Source organism: Euphorbia lathyris, chromosome 7 (assembly GCF_963576675.1).
Source record: "Euphorbia lathyris chromosome 7, ddEupLath1.1, whole genome shotgun sequence".
Lineage (NCBI taxonomy): Eukaryota > Viridiplantae > Streptophyta > Magnoliopsida > Malpighiales > Euphorbiaceae > Euphorbia > Euphorbia lathyris.
The window spans coordinates 81,649,922-81,672,173 of NC_088916.1; the positions used below are offsets into that span (position 1 = coordinate 81,649,922).

A 22,252-nucleotide genomic window follows, 5' to 3' on the forward strand; every position below is an offset into this window, starting at 1 on the left:
AAGTACCAATTTAGACTCAATGTACAAAATAGCACCAATGTAGGCTTAACGTTAAAAAAGAGTATCAATTCAGACCTCGATAATGGAACGTGAGACGTCATTCATATTACTCCGTTAAGTTCTGTCAATTGTACGTGGAAAGAGAAATCAGAATTTAACGGAATAATAAGAATGACGTGTCACATTTCGTTATCGAAACCTAAATTGATATTTTTTTTAAACGTTAAGCCTAAATTGATATTTCTAAAAAAACGTTAGGTCTATTTTAATACCTTATCCAAAAGTATCAATAATAAGAATGACGTGTCACATTTCGTTATCGAAACCTAAATTGATACTTTTTTTAAACGTTAAGCCTAAATTGATATTTCTAAAAAAACGTTAGGTCTATTTTAATACCTTATCCAAAAGTAAAATTAATTTTAGTGGTTAACATTAAAATATTTTTACTAATAGTCTATAAATTATAAATGGATCAAATTATGTTCTTTTAAAGGAAAATTCGAAAAAGGACATGAGATATGACTATTCAGTGTGTACATATATAGGTGAGTTTACACTTAAAAGTCGGATGTATTTTTGTCTTTTTACACTTCACAAAATAAATAAAAAATAGTAATAATAAAGATCTCTTTTGTTCTTTTTCCAAAATTCCAAATTCCTAACCCTATCTTCTTTTTATCACTTCACACTCTCATATCATTGTTTATATTGAATTTACTATTATAACCTCCTACCAACCTCACCGTTACTCCTTTTTACAAGAATGAAATTCCAAATTTAGACCGGTTTGGTTATCTACTCGTTAATGTGTTTGCTATTTGCGGTTGGAAAAAACTGTTTTTTTAAAATATAAAGATTCACTGTTTTTATAAAAAGTTACTTTTCAGTTACAAGAGGAAGTGTCTGACCAAACATCTAAAATTTTGCTTTTTAAAATGAAAAGACAAACAAGTGGTGGAAAGTACATAACCAAACATCCCATACTCTAACGAATAAAGCGGTAAAATTTCATCTGTAACGTTTTCAATAAAAATTAATTTTATCTGTACTTAATCGAAAATTTAAAGGTATTGATTTATCGTTAATTGATATATTATTGGGGATAAGATATATAAAAATACTCCTAACGTTTATGAGTATGAACAATTTTACCCTAAATGTCTAAAATGGTGCAATTTTACCCCATAATATTAGCATCCAAGAGCAATTTTACCCTAACGTTGGCAAGTTAGGTTAATTTTAAATATTATTATAAAGCATAAATATTTTATTTCTTATTTTACACCAATTGCATATCAGTTCATTTAAAAAAATTCATATTTTATATGATTTAATAATAAAATTGGAGATTAATATTTTATGCTTTATAATAATATTTAAAATTAACCTAACTTGCCAACGTTAGGGTAAAATTGCTCTTGGATGCTAATATTATGGGGTAAAATTGCACCATTTTAGACATTTAGTGTAAAATTGCTCATACTCATAATATTAGCATCCAAGAGCAATTTTACCCTAACGTTGGCAAGTTAGGTTAATTTTAAATATTATTATAAAGCATAAATATTTTATTTCTTATTTTACACCAATTGCATATCAGTTCGTTTAAAAAAATTCATATTTTATATGATTTAATAATAAAATTGGAGATTAATATTTATAAATTCGGTGAAATATTTTAAACAATTGTGTAACAAATAAATTGGATATAATTTTTCTTAATTAATTACACAATAATTAGTTTTAAATATATTTATTGATAATATTATTTATATTATTCTAAAAAAATATAGTATATTTTCTCTTCGTTCCATAATATTTATCTTTCTAAAGATTTTTTTCCATAATATATGACGTTTTGATTCAATCCATGCACATTAATTAACTTTTAACAAATATGTCCATATTTAAGTTGCCTTTTTCTTTTGAAATAAATAAAAATTAATTAATAGATGTAATTAATAAAAGGTAAAAAAGTCTTTTTAATTAAAATTAATTATATATTTTTTAAAATTTTTGTACCTTAACATTAAAAGACAAATATTATTGAACAAAGGGGAGTATTATTCGTTCATTTTAGGGTTAAGATGTAAAAATACCCCTAATATTTTGGGTCAGAAGCAATTTTACCCCTAACATCTAAAATGGTGCAATTTTACCCCTAGCGTTAGTAACCAAGAGCAAATTTACCCTTCACGTTGATAATTTGGATCAATTTGAGACACTATTGTAAAATACAGATATTTTTGTTCCTAATTCTGCACCAATTGCATATCAATTCGTTCTAAAAAAGAATTTCATTTTTTTATAATTTAATAATAGAATTAAAGATTAATATTTATAAATTCGATGAATTTTTTGACTTTTTTTTATCCAATTCATACAAAAGACAGTATATATATTTTATTATTATTTTTCACATCCCAACATAAGTTTGTGATTTGTTACTGATAAAATGGCGCACGTGTGAAGTGTAGATGACAAGATTCATGACCGAAAAGACATTTTGATGAATTATTTCTCAAATTGACTCAATTTATCAATGTTAGGAATAAAATTGCTATTGGCTTCCAACGTTAGAGGTAAAATTGCACAATTTTAAATGTTTAGGATAAAATTACTCTTGACCCAAAACGTTAAGGTATTTTTACACCTTCATTTTATTTGTATTATTAAATAAATAATTAATAAAATGCATCACATCTACTTATTATTTTATTTTAAACAATGGTCTCTCTCATAAAACCCGGGATTGGAAGGACGTAGATACTCTTATAGTTCAGGGGTCATAAGTGTAATTTACCTTTCTATTAGGAGACAAAATAACCGAAAGAAAGGGCAATTAAGTAATTTAAAAAAAATACAATTTGGGACATTGAAGAGCGTGGAGAAAGAAAAAAAGAACTGTTTGCCTTTGCGAGCCAGCAGCTATATTTGAGGAAGAAAGAAAGAAAGAAAGAAGACTGCTAAATTCTTCACTTCTTCTTCTTCTTCTTCTTCTTCTTCTCCACTGTTACTAACTCGTTCTGACTCAGTATATATATATATATATAAACTCATCCTCAACCTTCTTTTCAATCACAACCTTCTTCTTCTTCTCTGTATCTCTCTTATGTTCACACAGTAATCAATCACCGACCTCTTGCATCAGATTTCATTGTAGGAACAATGAAGCTTCTTCTTTCGATTGCTCTGGTTCAGGCGAGTATTCTGTTTCCATTTTGTTATCGGAGAAGGAAAACAATGAATTGATTGTTTCGATTTGGTGAAACAAGCTGCTCTGTTATTTTGTAGCATCTGAATTTCTGTTTTAGTTGTGGTTGTGTTTAGAATTGTTGTTTGGTTATCGATTTTCATTGTAGGAACAATGGAGCTTCTTCTTTCGATTACTCTGTTGCCATTTCGTTATCGGAGAAGGAAAACAATGAATTGATTGTTTCGATTTGGTGAAACAGGCTGCTCTGTTATTTTTCAGCATCTGAATTTCTGTTTTAGTTGTGGTTGTGTTTAGTATCGTTGTTTGGTTATCGAGAAAAAAAAAGTGTGTACTGTGCAGGGAAAACGGAAACTTCCGTTTCGACTTTTTTTTTTTTTTGAATCTGTTTGACGGCAGTAGTTAAAGCACTGAACAATTGCCAGCGTTGCTCTGATGCTTTCTGTGTGCTTAATTTTGTATTTTAAAAAGAAATGGCGGATGGAATCAGAAATGTGAGGCTTCAAGAACTTGCTTATTTTGTCTTCTGGTGAAATTGTGAAGATGGCAGGGGAAAAGGAAGTTTGCGTTTCGATTTATTTATTTTTAAATATGTTTGATGGCAGTTAAAGCACTGAACAATTGCCAGGGTTGGTCTCATGCTTTCTGTGTGCTTAATTTTGTATTTTATAAAAAAAAATGGTGGATGGAATCGGAAATGTGAGGATTCAAGAACTTGCTTGTTTTGTTTTCTGGTGAAGTTGTGAAGACGATAATGTGCAGAGCTTTTCTTTTACTTTTTTAAAATGCCATTTTTTTGTTTGGTCATAAAAGAGAAAATTCTTACTTTTCGTATTAATGGAATAGAATCTGCAGCAGTTAAATAGCAGTAATTTCATGGAGAAATAAATTAGTCAACAGATGTGGAAAACGGAATTCATTTTTCTCCATGTGAATCCACCTGAGTTTCTTCTTCTTTTTCTTTTTCTTCAATATGTATGTACAATTTTAGAAATTTTCTTTTCAAAATTTATGCTATTTTGTCTGTTTTTTATGAACTCAATGAAGACTTAAAATTACTAAAATATGCTAATAAAGTTTTGGCCTATTTTTTTCCACTATTAACCATATTGATTTAGGGAAATTTTTGGATCAGTCGTCACGCGAACTGTGTGACTAACATTCTTTTAGGTTCCTTTTTACTTTTTAGCGTGGCTTTTGAATTTAAGTAGTAACGTAATGGTACTTTTGTTTTTAATGCTGAATTTCGTGTGTATTCAGGTTCTTTGTATTACATCCGTCATCCATGCGGAGGTGTCTGATATGCAATTACTTTTGGCATCTAAAGCCGTATCTGGGTGAGACATTTTTGTAGTATGCCGTACCATCATATGTTCAAACATTTCTATTTACTGACAGATTTATAGGTAGAAATGAGTTGGGCCATTACTTTTCGAAGTTTCATTTTTTATTTTGGTAATTAATCCGATTAATGGGTTCCAGCTCTTGTAGATTCTCTTTCAATTAGTGTTTTGAAACATTAACCACTCAAGCGAATTTTGGTTTCTGAAGTTTTTATTTTAACCTTCTGATGCCCAAATTTTAGTAAGCTATATATAACACTTGCTTCTGAAAAGTTCCTATTGTTGCACAATTTTGAACTTGTAGCTCAATAAAATACCAAATAAGCTTCAAGTTCATTTTAGGAATGGGACTGCAGCTTGATAATATGAATTGGGCCTTAACTATCAATCTAAGTTTTTAGTTCAATTGCATTTTAGTTCAATTGATTCCACGACAGTGTCTCTGCTATTTTTTTTTTATTGCTTGTCCAAAGAAATTTAATTTTGTTCTGTTTATCTTATCTATAACCATCAGGGAATTCATGCTTTCTCTTTGATATGTTTAGGGAAAGGCATTCCGATGAATATTGTGCTATGTACGATCTCTGTGGAACACGTGATGATGGAAAAGTATTGAATTGTCCCCATGGCACCCCATCTGTGAAGGTATGTGTTAAGAGTGGAACCTGTTATCCTATTAATTCTACTTCTTTTCTTTATTATAGCTGGAAGTTCATCTGATAGGGTCTGACTTTTATAATTCTATACATCTTACTCATCTGTTTCTGTTTGAGGTTTTTTCTCTGCACATGTTGAACAAGAGTAATGGAGCCATATCCCCTCTTTGTTTAATTTATCCTGTATCGCTAGAAGGATGCTTCTTTTGTTTTTGGTTCTAAGAGTGTAAAGGTTATTGTGATTGTACTTCTTAAATTTTCCTGAGTACTGTATGATTATTATTCTTTTTCTCAGCCAGATGACTTGCTTTCACAAAAAATCCAAAGTTTGTGCCCGACCATCACTGGCAATGTTTGTTGCTCAGAAGCACAGTTTGATACATTAAGGTCACAAGTGCAGCAAGTAAGTACTCTATATTCCTTAATACCAATGTTTTGTCTTATTACTAGGAGGTCTTCCTAAGTTTCAGCCTTTTCCCTGTGGATTTCATGGTCTTTAATGTTTGAATATAATTACACGAAGTTGATTTTCTTCCCTTTCTTATGGTGAATGCCTATGGAACTATTGTCCTTTGATAAGAATTCACACCTATGGCAGTGCTTTCTTTGAGGGATTTAAATTGTCCATTATTCTAGCAACTACACATAATATGCATTATTTGACTCGAGTTTTTGCTAGTTAATCTTGTAATATGTCATACCCTTTATAAGTTCTTCATCTGTGAAGAGCTTGATGTTCTTAGCAGTTGCGTACTACTTGGTGGCCCATAGGGGCCCTGGCCCCTGCCACATTTTTTTTAGTTTTACAATTTTGTATCTTACGTTTTTAATGTGTTTCAATTAGCCTCCCGAAATTTGTGATTTTTCCCTACATATTTATCTCTTACTCTTTGCCACTCCTGAGAAACATGGGCCGGTACTGCCAATGGGACATAGTGAGCAACATGTTCCACAGAATTCCGAAAGGTTTTGGGCTTTATTTTGTAGTCCTGCATGTGTCATACGGAATCCTAACTTTTTTTTTTTTTTTTTTTTTCTGTATAAAATGAAGACTTCAATCTTTGTTCTCTTGTTCTCCATTTATGTTGCTGCTAATATGCCAAAGAGTTCGATGTATGCTATAACTGTAGCTTCCCTGTAAATTTATGACTTCGCTAAGAATCATTGGCTGTGCTTCACTTAAAGGTTTGCAGCTGAGATTCTTTGCAAAAATATGCTAAATATGCTTGTTTGTTTTGCAGGTAATTCCTTTTCTAGTTGGCTGTCCAGCATGTTTAAGAAACTTTTTGAATCTCTTTTGTGAGCTTTCCTGCTCTCCACATCAGAGTTTATTTATCAATGTGACTGCAATTTCCAAGGTCAGGATTACTTATTAGTAGAATCTTCATGCTTACTATAGTAAAGCGTTTTGTGCTCTCATTATCATTACCAATGAAGTATTGCATGCCATCTCAATTCATTTAGGATCAGGAAGGAGATATATCTCTAATTGGATTAGGTTTCTATGATCTGTTCCCTCTAATATATCAATTGTTGCATTCATCTATTGTTTGCAATGACATGCTATAAGCCTATAGCATTTTATCTGACGGGGTTATATTATATAGCTTATATTCTCTACCTCATAATAGGTTTGTATATAAGTTCCAGTATAACCTCTATATTTTGCATTTCAGTCTTATCTCTTATACCCGAATCTGTCATCTTGTTTAATAGAAGCATGCATTTTCCATTACAGTTATGGGGATCATTGGTATCATTTGAGCTGTTCCTTATTGGACTTTTTGGAAATAGATGAATCTCCTTAAAAATGTGAAGTTGTCTTGTCCTTTTTTCAGGTTAAAAACAATTCGACAGTGGATGGGATTGATTTCTACATAAATGATGCATTTGGTGAAGGTTTATATGAATCCTGCAAGGATGTGAAGTTTGGTACCATGAATACTAGAGCTCTGAACTTCATTGGTGCTGGTGCTCAAAATTTCAAAGGTACCATTATATTTCGAAAGATGCAACTTCTTTCTATCATATTTTCACATGCGCACATGGCATATCTCATTGATATACGTTGTACCTACCCACCCACAAATAGAAATCACCAAGTAAGATGCCCTTCCTTGCTAAGTATATGGATGGGTTAAGTAACAAGCAGGTTCTTAGTCAATGAATATGGCATCCTATGTTTTGAGGTGCTAAGATTTTATTTCTAAGGACAAATGGTCCAAAAGTTTGATCTTAAAGTTCCGAAAGGGTTTCGTTAGTGACTAGTAAGGAAATTCATGATGATTGAAATAAGTGAACATATCAATAATGCGGTTCCATTGACCTTGAATTGGTTGTGGACAGGGATTGATTCTTTGAGATGAAGTTGCACATAACTTGTCTTCCTACTGGTTCTAAAGAGAAATTCTCTTGGCAGGAGAGTTGCACATAATTTGCCTGCCATAGAAGTGAATGTTGCACTTAATCTCTCCATAACTTCAAACTTCGAATTGGAATATGGTAGTGAATATGATTTTAGTGGAAGAAAGGCCTTCTAAGATAGATTTGAGCCAGGGAAATATCATCGACCACTGTTTAATGCAGGAAATAATTTCTGACAGATGAGTTTTTCTAGCTTATGCTATCCCACAAAGTAGGAGGCTCTGAATCTGTAGGTTTATGTCTTTGAGTTATTCACTACTTTGAATAGGACGTACCAGTGATAGCTTAGAACCAGTGATATCTTTATTATTTGTGCATATTTGACTGGTGTGATGGTTGTCCTTTTTGGTTATATTAATGCCAATTGCATATATTCTATTTGACTCTCTATACCTCTGCATGACTTATAGTGTTTATGCTGTTATTACTTGTGGCAGATTGGTTTGCCTTTATTGGTAGACGAGCAGCCCCTAACCTACCAGGCTCACCATACGCCATTACATTTAAGGCAACTGCTCCTGATTCTTCTGGAATGAAACCTATGAATGTGTCTACATATTCATGTGGTGATGTTTCACTGGGATGTTCTTGCGGTGATTGTCCCTCTTCTACTGTTTGTGCCAATACAGCTCCTCCTCCACAGCATGAAAGAAATTCCTGCTCAGTGAGAATTGGATCTATTAAGGTGAGGATTTATGCAGTCTGAGAACTTTGAATCATAGCTTTTTCATTGATGTACTTATTCCAGAGTCTAATGGTGAATACCTTCAAAGTTCTTATTCTTTTGGGTAGTAGTACATTTTGCTGATTCAGCTTTGCTGCTCTATCTATGCAGGCCAAATGCATTGATTTTTCTCTAACTATCCTTTATATTGTATTGGTCTCCATATTTTTGGGATGGGGCTTGTTTCACCGAAAAAGAAAAATGAACCAGACTTCTACAATGAAACCACTGCCAGATATCGTGGATGGTGGTGAAGTCCATTCTACTGTTAGGCGAAAGGATGAGAGTCTACCGATGCAGGTGCTCCAAATTTCTCACCTGATCCTTCTAGTGAAATTCTAATGGTCTTTTCTTACTGATCATTTAGTAATTGATATTTATTGTCTTGATTCAGTTTGAGCTTTATACTATTCATAGAAAGTTCACCGAGTGAATAAGTATTAAGTTGTAGTCCTGTACCCCTGTTTACTCTTGTTGGTTTATCTCATTTGAAGACATTTCTTAAATAATTAACTTGTTAATTATTAGATGCCTGAAGATTCACCTCAAACTGGCAACAGGGTTCAACTTTCAATTGTGCAAGGATATATGTCAAAGTTCTACAGGTTATTGCCTATCCCGTTAATGCTTGAAACAATGAAGTAGATTATTTTTCTTAACCCTGTGGTTACTGTATGTTCAGGAGATACGGAACATGGGTAGCTAGACATCCTCTCCTTGTGTTAAGCGTGTCTTTGGCTGTAGTGCTTCTACTTTGTTTAGGTCTGATCCGTTTTAAGGTGGAGACACGGCCTGAGAAGGTATGATGTGGCACCTAAATTGCCTTATTTGTTTATGAGCTGAAAGGCCTTGCTGTCAGTGCTCTTTGTGTACACACTGTTGTATTGGACGCTTTCATTTTTGGTTCTCCTTTTTGCATGTGATTTTCTTTTGTGCATTTGACCTGCTGTGGCATCAATTAGATTAGTGATTTAATCAATCAGTACTGCAAGTAATTATTGATTAAAGGAATATTATCATAAGCAGTTTATAGAATTATGTCAATGGATAAGCATTGCGTATTTGCATTTATTTGTTAAGCCATTGAAAAACTACTTAGTATTTTAGAAGTTGTTTATATGTCTTATATAATTATCTTATATATATTTTTGTACTTGATTTTCAGCATATATTTACAATTCTAATTAATGTACTGTTTCAGCTATGGGTGGGACCTGGCAGTAAAGCTGCAGAAGAGAAAAGATTTTTTGACAGCCATTTAGCTCCATTTTACAGAATTGAGCAGGTTATGCATTAATTCTCTTCTGGGTTTTCACCTTTTCAAGTGCATTTTTATGTTCTTATTCCAAGATAGGCAAGCAGTAACTTCTAGATCTGAACTATAGATACTTTGTACACCATTCAGGACCTTCGAAAGGTTTGCACTTATCTTTTACTTGTGGACTTAGTGTGCATGATTCCTATATATGTATTTTGTGCTTAATTTGATCGATTGCATCCAAATCTCTCTACAAGTTATTGCCTGATAATGCTCTTATAGTCAACTATTAGCTGTGGCCTGTGAGCAATCAGGATAAAACTCCATGATGGCAGACATATCTTCATTCTTAATGTCTCATGAAAATAACTAAAGAAAAATATTTTTTCCCTTCTCAGCTTATTATAGCAACTCCTCCCAATGCTGTGGATGGAAAATCACCAAGTATTGTGACAGAGAACAATATTAAGTTACTCTTTGAAATACAAAAGAAGGTATTCATATCTGGCGTTGCTTCTGAATATGTTGGATTTTTATTTTTATGTGAATTATACTAAATTGAACTGAATCTCAGTTCTGTATGCCTAATTTAACTTTTGCTCTAGGTAATCTGTGCTTAATTGTACTAAATCTTAACAGGTTGATGGAATCCAGGCAAATTATTCTGGATCAATGATCTCTCTTACAGATATTTGCCTGAAGCCATTGGACCAAGATTGTGCTACTCAAAGTGTTTTGCAGGTCCATTTCTTTCCTGGTTGTTCTCATTTGGGATAAATTTTAGAAAAGAAACCTGAGTGGGCATAAAATATTGTGCATTCTCTGTTTTTTTAATACGTAAAGGGATACTGTTGCTATTGTGCTATGTTTTATCAATATTTACATCACATAAAAAATGATTAGTATATTTTCAGTTTTCTATGTTGGCATACTGACATGTAACGGTCGTTCCACATAAAAATGACTAATGTATTTATCTTCTACTTCTATTTTGCAATAATTCCCCAAGCTAGTAAAATTCCTCAGATATCTGCTTTTGAGTTTTTCTGTTCATGCATCTCTAATGAGGTCCAACTATTACATTTTCATTTGGACAAACTGACTGGAAATGCATTTCACTCACTGTATTGTTTTCTTTGTGACCAATGTTCTTCCTTTTTCCTCTTTTTGATCAGTATTTCCAAATGGATCCTCAAAACTTTGAAGATTATGGGGGAGTTGAGCATGTGAACTATTGTTTGCAGGTATGGTTTGATATGCTCCATCACCATTCTTGTTATAGCTGTGGAATATGTTTGTATCAACTATAAGTTAGTATGCCAATTTTGTTCAACTTTTTGTGCACACTGATGTTATGTTTAAGATTATATATATATATATATATATTATATATATATTGTAAAATTGGCTATTTTGCTGATATGTTGTTTGAAAATTGAAGTTGCACTAATTCACTACTAATAGAAGTTGACGATGCAGTGGATCTTGTGTACTTGGTTATTTTTATTGGTTGATTGTATACCAGAATATTGGCTTCCCGCATAATTACGTACTTAACCTTATTTGACTAATTTAGACATGATTCTTATGCTGGGAAAGAAAAATCTACATGCTGGTGGGTTTTAAAAGAATATAGTATGCATAGTCAGATACATTACAGGTTCCTCTTGCATGGTGTCATACATGCATTTCCCTGGTTGGTTCCTAAGTTTGTTTGTGTTGAATCAATTGGGATAAATGTTTTAACCATATTTAAGTCTCTGAACTGACAAAAATATCTATGTGGTGTCTTAAGGTTGTTTCCTTTATATGTTTTTCTACTTTTTCTAATTAATATTGGTTTAAATTTAATGATGAAAATGTAAGTTTTTCCTCCCTCCCTTCTCAAACAAGCCCCAGAAATTAATCCATTTTCTTGATTATCCTTATGACGTACTTTTCCTCAATTTGGCTTATAATAACTATATGCTGCATGTTATTTCAGCATTATACCTCAGCAGACAAATGTATGAGTGCCTTCAAAGGCCCTCTTGAGCCAAGCACTGCCTTGGGTGGTTTTTCAGGGAGCAATTATTCAGAGGTATTTTTCCCCCTTTGTTAATAGCAGATAAAGCCATCAATTATTTGTGTGACATTGTAATGATTTTTCGGAGACAGGCTTCTGCATTCTTAGTAACTTATCCAGTAAACAATGCGATCGATAAAGAAGGGAATACAAATGATAAAGCTATTGCTTGGGAAAAGGCCTTCATTCAATTAGTAAAGGTTTGCTTTTTTTGCATTTCAGTAACCTTTAATGTCATTATTCTTTACTTCGAGAATTCTCTCAGCTTGAGGTCTCTTGGTCCATGTCATATCTTATTCTCTTTTTGATGGTACCAGCTAGATATGGTGTTATTTGGCAATACTTGTACAAGTTTCTTTCATGTTGATACAAATAATCATTTAAAATCCATATTTCATATTATGCTTTAAAGTATGTATCCAACATAAAGCAAGACCCTGGTTTCATTAGTCTCTTAAGAAATTCTTTTCTGCAAAATGATCTCTACTTATAGAAATCTGTAAGAGAAATTATATTATGCTTTTCATATTAGAGGGATAATTACAAGTTGACTTCTACATACACATAGAATGAAACATGATGTTTGTATGGTATTAAATTATTTGTGCTTTGATTTTGTCCAAATCTGTGGAGGAGTCATTAACGTTAAAAGATTATATGTATTAGCGAAGTGAATTACAGTGAAATAGGTTCTCTGCGTTCAAAGTCTAGTCTGTTTTTTATTATGTTAGGGTTCCTATTAAATCCGCAATGGGGTGGGTGGGCATGAGTCAAACTTAAAAGTGAAAGACATTGGATTGGAACCTGATCCTAAACATAATTATGGATGCTAAGATTAGAAATGAGTGAAAATGGATATTGGATCTGACCTAATATAGAAGTTTCCATATTTCTGATTGTTTGATGTGGTAATGCATGTCTCTCATCATGTATTTTGATGGTGATGGCTTCAGGATTCTCCTTTTTTCTGCATTTTATCTGAATGTCTCATTTGTTTTGTATAATAGGAGGAATTATTGCCAATGGTCCAAACGAAAAATCTTACACTTTCATTTTCATCGGAAAGCTCTATCGAGGAGGAACTGAAAAGAGAAAGTACTGCAGATGTCATTACAATATTGGTTAGAATTCTTTTTATTGAAATCTTTTTCTATTTAATTTGTAGAAAAAAGTAGACATTATACAATGCATTGTGTCCTAAATCTGACACTTAGATTTTTCAAGATCTAGATTGAAAGTCATGGCATTATGTGAAAATGTTAACTATCAGCTGACTGAGCAATCTGTATGTTGGGACGATCATTGTTAATTTACGTTGTAGAAATGGTTGAATTGATATTTAAAGTTAGTGTTGATGATTCTACTGATTAGTGAACTATATACATGACTTGGAATTTTTTTCCCTTTTAGATTGAAATCATCAATATTCATTTTGGACTGTGTAATTAATTATTCTCGTTCTTGGCATTGCATTTCAGATAAGTTATTTGGTGATGTTTGCCTATATATCCCTTACCTTGGGTGACTCACCACGTTTGTCTTCTTTTTACATTTCATCTAAGGTATGTATCTTCCATTCTCCTCATAGAACTCAATTCCTTTTCAAAAAGTTTATATCAATTACTTGGTTTCTTTATGCAGTTGGCATTTTTCTTTCTCATCATTCAAATAATAATTGGTTGCATTCCAGGTATTGCTTGGGCTTTCTGGAGTCATGCTTGTTATGCTTTCCGTACTAGCATCAGTTGGATTTTTTAGTGCCATTGGGGTCAAATCTACACTAATCATCATGGAGGTCATCCCATTTCTTGTTTTAGCAGTAAGTTGCTTCCTTCACTTTTTGACTAAATTTGATCATGTGACATGTAGTAATCGGTTCTTTGCTCATTATACATTCTGCAAAGTAATTATGTTGCATAGGTTTGACTTGCAGTCCCAATTCCAAACTTTTATTTCTTCTTATTAGCTAATCAGTAGTTTGTTAGATGAACAGAAAAACCGGTGACCATATTACCTTCTTTATATTCTGCAGCATTTATCTCGCATATAGGTGGTGAATAGGATAGGTCTGATGAGATTTCTTGGGAATTGGGATAAAATTGAACGTGGAAAAATTAATACAGCTGAAATAAAAATCTTGTATTTCTTTATCTGAAAAATGTACACAATTGTACTCTGAATTTCTAGATGATTGACTGAGCAACCTTTCTATTAATTTTGCTATTTCCGTAAAAAAAAAAATTGGGTTATGTGAATGTCTTTTTATCAGGTAGGAGTGGACAACATGTGTATATTGGTGCATGCTGTTAAGCGGCAACCGTTGGAGTTGCCACTTGAAGGACGGATAAGCAATGCACTTGTGGAAGTTGGACCATCTATAACACTTGCTAGTCTATCCGAGGTGTTAGCATTTGCAGTTGGGAGTTTTATTCCTATGCCAGCATGTCGCGTGTTTTCCATGTTTGCAGGTGATATGTCTATTTTTATTTATATGATAATTATTCACAGCTCCTTTTTGAAAATTGCCTCACCATTTTATGCTCACTTTTGCAGCACTAGCTGTGCTTTTGGACTTCCTTCTGCAAGTTACTGCATTTGTTGCCTTGATAGTTTTTGACTTTTTGAGAGCTGAGGATAAGAGGGTTGATTGTTTTCCATGCCTAAAACTTTCTTCATCATATCCTGACTCTGAGAAAGGTGGAGTTTCTTTAATTCATATTATGTTATGCATACCTTCTTTTCTATACAATACATTGTTTGGCAAATACCTTAGTTTCATTTCATTTCATTTGAACTTGTCATGAATTATTATTTATATGTTCTATGAAAATTTAGGCACTGGCGGGAGAAGGCCTGGATTACTCGCTCGATATATGACGGTAAGAGACTTGTATTTTAGGAAGTTGTACCTTGACAAGCCTTCTTCTATATTCTCTCAACTAGATTACATAAGCTCATATATTTGCATTTGGATTAAGTATGACATAAAGATGCTCAAGTAGTGAGCCTAATGATACAAATTCTAATGTTTGTACGTGCTCCAAGGCGGTTTTATTATTTTGATTCAGTAATTTGTTTTCTTCACTTGTCATCAGTTTTTATAATTTTAATATTCTTTTTTCTACAGGAGATCCATGCGCCTATTCTCAGTCTTTGGGGAGTTAAGATAGCTGTTGTTTCCATCTTTACTGCCTTGACATTGGCTTGTATTGTAAGTGACCTGTAATTTGGTTTCATATTTTCCCGATTCTGCAAGTTATTGGACATTTACATTCCTAAAAATTTCTGAACCTCATAGGCGTTATCCACTAGGGTTGAACCTGGTTTGGAACAGAAGATTGTTCTTCCACAAGACTCCTATCTTCAGGTTCACTTGGATATTTCTTTGTAATTTGTTGGATATTTCTTCCACAAGCTTTCTTTTGGTTAATTATACATGTGTTCTGGTTCTGCAGGGTTATTTTAATAATGTTTCAGAGTATCTTAGGATTGGTCCTCCAGTGTACTTTGTTGTGAAGAACTACAATTATAGGTAATAAGTACTTTCTTTTTTCCTCAAGTTTGATGTTCATTATTTTATCCCTTGAAATCTGTTATAAGTTCCTGTTGCTAACCTATGGTTTAGTAAGATCTAACTGACAGTTTGTGCTATGTTTTTGTACTCTGCTGCATTGTCTAAGCTTGCTGCAAATGTTAAGAATAAAATGTACTTTTGCTATTGTAAATCCATTTTGAAACATATTATGTAAGCATACTACTACATCTGTGTTTATGGAAGAATTGACAGAAAAAGCTTCCAGGTCAAATTTTTGGAATTATGATTTTCTCATTTTGAATAATAACTGAACCTTTAGCTGTCAGGGGAGATGTTGGTCAATTTCTATTAAGATTTTCATGCCTTAGATCTTCATTCTGATGGTGTTCTGTCCTCAGTTCAGAATCAAGACATACAAATCAGTTGTGTTCAATTAGCAAATGTGATTCAGACTCTCTTTTAAATGAGGTAATGCTTGTCTCCTTATCTAATCTAATTAATAGATGAAGTCTTTTACATTTCCTCGTATACTTTCAAGCCTGTGGTCTTGTTCACCATTCCGGATAGATACACATGCCATTTCTTTATGGTGGATTATTTATTTATGAAGTGCAGCACAGTTCATTGAAGTACTTGAACTATTGGCAAAAGGGTTTGTTGAGACAGTTGCAAAACTTGAATTTTAAAATTTGGATTTTTCTGGAAAGATACTACAGCTTATATCTTAAGACTAAATTTTGTAATCGTGATACCTATTTCTATTATCGCGTAAATCTGAACTATTGTTGAAGTTTGCAATTGCTTTGGCAATTAATCATGCTTTTCACATCTTGATAGGATTGTATTTTTTTTTTTCACAACGATCATAAACTTCTTGCTTCTTTAGATTGCCAGAGCATCCTTAACTCCAGAGTTGAGCTATATCGCTAAGCCAGCAGCTTCATGGCTCGATGATTTTCTTGTATGGATATCACCAGAGGCTTTTGGTTGCTGTCGGAAGTTCACCAATGCTAGTTATTGTCCCCCTAATGATCAGGTCATCATCTGTTTATTGAAGTAAAAAATCTTTTCATTTTTGGGTAAAATTAATCCTGATGCAATGCTTTGCTATTTTTCCCCATGAATGTTAGGTCACATGGCTTCTGTTGCTGTTTGCTTTACGTTCTAGTAACTTGCTTCTGTTTTGTTATTTTCATTGTTGTTTTTTATGCTTATAACTTTTCTTCACTTACCAATGTTTTTGTTATTCTATGTTGTGATTGTTCTTGTTTATATTAAGATAGATATTAGGAACTTCTTATTGAGAGATATTAAAACATGTTCAATTTTCATTAGTTATTAATCTTTATTATTATTATTTTATCATATAGTTATTAATCTTTATTATTATTATTATTATATTAAGAAAGAACATTTTTTCTTTCTCAAATTTTGGACATTTATTTTCACTAAAACCATCATTCAACTTTGCCTATTCCCTGCCACTGATTATGCTATGTTTTTTTTCAGCCTCCATGCTGTTCTGCTGATTCTGGTTCTTGTGATCTCAGTGCTGGAGTTTGCAAAGATTGTACCACGGTGAGCTATAAGACATATTTCACTGTCCAATTGCTTTAATTGTCGCTTCTACTTTTGACAGTCAATTTTTTTAAGGAGTCAGCCTGTCTCGTTTTCAGGGACAACAAAGTATAGCTTAGCGCAACTAGTTGCCACTAAGGCTTGGTTGTTCTTGAATTTTAGATGAATGGGGGTTAATTCCTAACAATTCTTGAACTTTTTCAGTGCTTCCGTCATTCAGATTTGAATAACGATCGTCCATCTACAGTACAATTTATGGATAAACTCCCATGGTTCCTTAATGCGCTGCCTTCTGCTGATTGTGCTAAAGGGGGCCATGGTGCTTACAGTAGCAGTGTAGAGCTGGAAGGTTTGTCAAATCAAATATTTCTTCTCCAATGTGTTCTATCCAATTTATTTATTTTTTGGACAACTCCTGCTTTGCTTGCTTGAAAAACGTAGACATCATGTAAGGACTTGTTAAATGAATGTGATGTGTATTCTTATCATTTGTATGATCAGGATATGAGAATGGTGTTATTCAAGCATCATCCTTCCGCACATATCACACGCCTCTCAACAAGCAGGTATACTTCTGATTTATATTCATGTAACTCGGTGTCCTTTTTCTTGTTTTCCCTGAAGAATCATTTATAAACTAATGCATTTCAATATAGGTTGACTATGTCAATTCGATGAGAGCTGCTAAAGAATTCAGTTCAAGGATGTCTGATTCTTTAAAGGTAAGAAATGAAGGCTATATTAGCTGACTGGATAGTTTTACTGATGTTACAAAACCTTTTGAAACAAAATAAGTTTTTCTTCTTAGATTTTGGACTTGCTCATTCATGTTTGCATGTTGGGTTCGTGCCAGTATTAAATGACATTTCTTTGCCTCTGCAGATTGAGATATTCCCGTACTCAGTCTTCTATATGTTTTTCGAACAATACCTTAATATATGGAAGACGGCATTGATGAACCTGGCTATTGCAATTGGTTGGTAACTCAAGAAGCCCGTGTTTCAATAATTAATCTATTCCTATTTTCTTGTTCATGAACATTCTTCATTACAATACCATATTTGCTTTTGCATCACATACAATAGCTGGAGATGATAATTTTTCCAGGTTAATGACACCCGTGGTCCTCCAACTATCAGAATTGGAACAGAATTTCCATAACTCTTTATTTTGTAATGAAAACCCTTCACTGTTTGACTTTGGGATTTTTGGTTGTCCTTTTGACCACAAATCAGCTAACCCATTTGCTGGAGATGCCAAGTGGGAAGTAAAAAAAAACAACGAATTTTCTTCTTCTTGCATCTCTAGTCCAACTGTCAAAAAAGTAGTGACTTGAGACCCACTTGGCATCTCCGGCAAATGAGTTTGCTGATTTAGAGTAAAAAGGACTAGCAAAGAAACAAAAGTCAAACAACAAGGGGTTTCTGGTTAAGAATTAAAGTGTAATGGCAATTCTTTTCCATTCTAGTAGTTGGAGGACCATGGGGGTAGCTAAATCCTGATTTTCCTCTCTGCATTTACTGTTAATGGTTATACGTGTCAGTTTTATTTATATCCTCTCGTGTACTGTGCTGATTGGACTTTTTTCTCCTTTTTTCTTTGTTATCACAGGTGCTGTATTTGTTGTTTGTTTAGTTATTACATGCAGGTTAGTACTTGTATTTCAGAGAAGAATGTAACAGAGTTGGTCTTCACTGTTCTTTCCAAAAGAATTAATCCAAGAAAAGGTGGAAAAGTTCTAATATTTATTTTCTTCTTTTGTTCGTTTGAATGTAGTTTATGGAGTTCAGCAATCATTTTGCTAGTCTTGGTGATGATTGTTGTGGATCTCATGGTACCTCTTCTCGCCTAACAATGAATAGAGATATTTCTCTTTTATCTTCACAATTATATTCCTTATGAGTTATGCTTACAAGATGAAGTTCCACTGGCTTAAATGATATTCCTCAGGGCGCGATGGCAGTTTTGGGTATTCAACTGAATGCTATTTCTGTTGTTAACCTCATCATGTCCGTGGGCATCGGTGTTGAGTTCTGTGTACATATAACACATGCCTTCTCAGTAAGCATCATTTGATCTCTTTTTTCTTTCCTTATATTCCTTTAAAAGAGGCATTGCTTTCGACTTTCTGGAAGTTTATGCCTATGTTGCACAGAAACTTTGATTTTAAAGTGTTTCACATTTCTGGAAACATTTCGAAAACTGAAACTCTCGGGTTTTGTACCCAACATTTCAGGTCATCTTTTCGTAATTTAAGAAAAATGGAAACTCCTTTCTTAGAATTTGAAAACTCGTGTTAATGCTAATCACATGTTCAATGGATCCTAATATTTTCTAGATCATCTCCTACAAACTTTCAAAATGAAAAACTTTCTTTTTTCCCTCTATTATGCAACTTGTATGTACCTTTTTTTAATGTATAAAAAATTTAATAGAAATACTCTTGTATTTTTATTATTTACATGTTTTCTCCATGAATCTGCTTCCTATATCTCTTACAAATATCATTTCTTGATGTTTGTTTCAGTTTCCGTATCCATTTCCATGCAATATTACTTTATGCCAATTGAATGTTTCTTTCAGTTTAGCTGATATGAATTTTCTTCTCTTTCTCTTCTACAGGTAAGTAGCGGAGATAGAAACCAAAGGGTAAAGGAAGCTCTTCGTACAATGGGCGCTTCAGTCTTCAGGTTCCTTTTCTTTTTCTGGCTCAAAGCGATAAGAATCTAGATTGCTACAACTCGTGTATTATTTTAAACAAAGACCTAATTTATCCCAAAAGGTACACGAAAGGTGATGATTGTCTCATATATATAAGAAGTCATACAACTCTCTAATTAAGCAATGTAGAATATCTGCGTATACCACAGAGGTCCATCTTACCGTTAGACGCTCTGATACCATATAAACAAAGACTTAGCTCACTGTAAAAAAGGAGGAGTTCTTACATTTATAAGAACCTATATAGCTTCCTAATTACGGAATGTGGGATATTTAGTAGTTATTTTGTTGGCACACTCACTCAAAAAGAACAAAAGATTTATGGTGGGAAAGAGAAGTGAATTTTATCATCTTTTGACAAAGAAAAGCTTGTTTATGATGAAATAGATGGCTCATCGTTATGAAATTCTCCAAGACCTTTCTTCAAACATGAATTTTGTTTTTAATTTAACTTACCATTATTCCTGTCTAAAATCTTCTACTTCAATGTTCTTTCTAATTGATTAATTCTATGTTCTTGTGATGAACTGCAGCGGAATCACGCTAACAAAGTTAGTCGGAGTTCTCGTTCTTTGCTTCTCAAGGACAGAAGTTTTTGTGGTCTCTTATACTTACACTCAACTAAGAGTTTCATATTCCAACCCCATACTTTCCATTGTTATTAATAATCTTTGCTCCATGTATTCTGCAGGTTTATTACTTTAAGATGTACCTAGCACTTGTCGTTCTCGGTTTCTTACATGGGCTGTTGTTCTTACCAGTAAGTTTATAAATCTTCTCTTAATTCCTATGTGCATCTGCTTGTTGAAATCATTATTAATTTGTTAATTCCAATTTACTGGGCTAGAAGTACAAATATTTTGTATTCTCTAGACAAATTGATCCAATTTAACGTTTATAAATAGGTAAAACTTGTCAACTCAGAGTTACATGGAGTTAAGAAAAATAAAAATGAGTGTAAAGAGTTCTTATATTAAGTATATGATCTTTCATGTCATTTGGAAGACCTCAATTCATATTTGGACACGTGTAGTGTGACCCACTTAATAAATAAAATAGTGGGGCCTCTTATAATATATTTGAGTTCATATTAAACATGTCAAAATATGTATGGAAAGTCCTCCATTTGACATGGAGAACCGGGTGCTTTTAATAATTTCCCGAGTGTAAAACATGCCTTGATAACTGTAGATAAAGCATCCTTAAGGTCTGTTAGCCCGAAAAGTTAATTCCGGGTGAGTTTTCCCCATGGGTGCAAGTTTAAAGGGTTTTTTTTTTGTACTTATGGCTCAACCTCCTGGATAAATCATGAAGAATTAATGATATTGGCATGTAGTTTAAGGAACAAAAAGGCTGAGGGCTTGTAATTAAGGCTGTCAATTTTGACATGACAACACGATTTACAGAGAAAACTCGCCTGACATAACCCATTTGATACAATTACCATTAAAAATTGTATTATACAGATTACGTAATACAATTATGACACAACAATCCATTTTGACATCCCTTCCTGTAATTTGTTTATCAATTCAGTAGCGCAATTATAATTATGATCGTGATTTAGCTGAAAGCTCGGAAAAGACATAAAAATTCCCTCATCTTTCGAGTCTGATAATATTCGTTGCCTCGATCATTTGCAGGTAGTTTTGAGTATGTTTGGTCCACCTTCTAGATGTAAACTTGTTGAGAAGGCAGAAGATAGACCCTCAGTTTCATTGCAGCCATGAGAGGCTAGAAGTTCTCTGTATGTATCATAGTTCTTTCTGTAGATTCTTCTTCTTTTTTTCAAAGAAAAAAAAAGGTAAAAGAAGAAAGAACACATCTTTTCTTCAATCTGCTAATCTTAGATATATGTTTAGTTTTAGCAATATTTAATTTCTCTTCATATATATATATATATATGTATTTAATGTAGCAATATTTAATTTCTCTTCTGATGTGTATTTACTGTTTTACTGAAGTAAAAAAGAAAGGAATTGTCCAGTTATTTTACTTGTTCTTTTTCCTATCATCTTATATAAATGGATAGAAAATGCAGTATTTACTTCTATTTTTATTCACCCTGATCCTTTTATATTTTGACACATTGAACCGTTATTAAACGGTTTGTATTGGGTAAGAGAAATTCTATAATAGTCTCGGTTCATATGCATACTCGTACAGGTGGTACGAGTACTAAAAACATTGATTGGTGGCGTTCATATGGAGTATGAATGACCAGTGGCGGAGACAGCCCACTAGTTCTTGGGGTGCCGGAGTAGGCTGCTGCCTCTACCGGAATTAACCCCCTCTTCTTTTCGACCTTCTCCCTCTCTTCCGAAGTGAATATCTAGTGTTTAGTGTTAGCAATATTTTATTTCTCTTCTGATATATATTTATTTACTGTTTCACTAAGGTAAAAAAAGAAAGGAATTGTCCAGTTTCTTACTAGTTTCTTACTTTTATTTTCATTCCCTCTGATTCTTTTATTTTTCGGCGCATTGAACCGTTATTAAACGGTTTGTATTGGGTAAGAGAGAAATTCTATAATAGTCCTGGTTCATATGCATACTCGTACAGGTGGTACGAGTACTAAAAAAAATTCATTGGTGGCGTTCATATGGAGTATGGATGATGACCATGGGTTACGCTAGGGAGGGTCATGGAGAGTTCACTCACCCTTTGGCTGCTTGTAAAATCCATGGGAGGGTAGGTTCAGAGAGGGCTCCGGCCCCTACACTTCCATGGC

The 22,252-nt window shown here is 33.2% G+C and overlaps 1 protein-coding gene across 1 annotated transcript; it reads left to right on the top strand.

Annotated features, from left to right (window-relative positions):
- The first annotated feature begins 2,907 nt into the window (after positions 1-2,907).
- LOC136200820 (uncharacterized) lies at positions 2,908-21,516 on the top strand. Its single transcript, XM_065991294.1, has 39 exons — positions 2,908-3,204; positions 4,478-4,554; positions 5,106-5,205; positions 5,512-5,619; positions 6,458-6,574; positions 7,055-7,205; positions 8,078-8,325; positions 8,476-8,664; positions 8,893-8,969; positions 9,047-9,164; positions 9,566-9,649; positions 10,021-10,116; positions 10,262-10,363; positions 10,798-10,866; positions 11,607-11,702; positions 11,780-11,887; positions 12,695-12,808; positions 13,166-13,249; positions 13,378-13,506; positions 13,957-14,155; positions 14,241-14,384; positions 14,523-14,566; positions 14,815-14,898; positions 14,986-15,054; positions 15,143-15,219; positions 15,621-15,690; positions 16,109-16,258; positions 16,732-16,800; positions 17,005-17,149; positions 17,302-17,366; positions 17,457-17,522; positions 17,683-17,776; positions 18,412-18,448; positions 18,577-18,634; positions 18,751-18,861; positions 19,423-19,490; positions 20,055-20,121; positions 20,213-20,281; positions 21,165-21,516. The coding sequence occupies exons 1-39, from the start codon at positions 3,172-3,174 to the stop codon at positions 21,249-21,251; spliced, it is 3,873 nt and encodes a 1,290-aa protein (XP_065847366.1). The 5' UTR covers positions 2,908-3,171; the 3' UTR covers positions 21,252-21,516.
- The last annotated feature ends 736 nt before the right edge of the window (positions 21,517-22,252 follow it).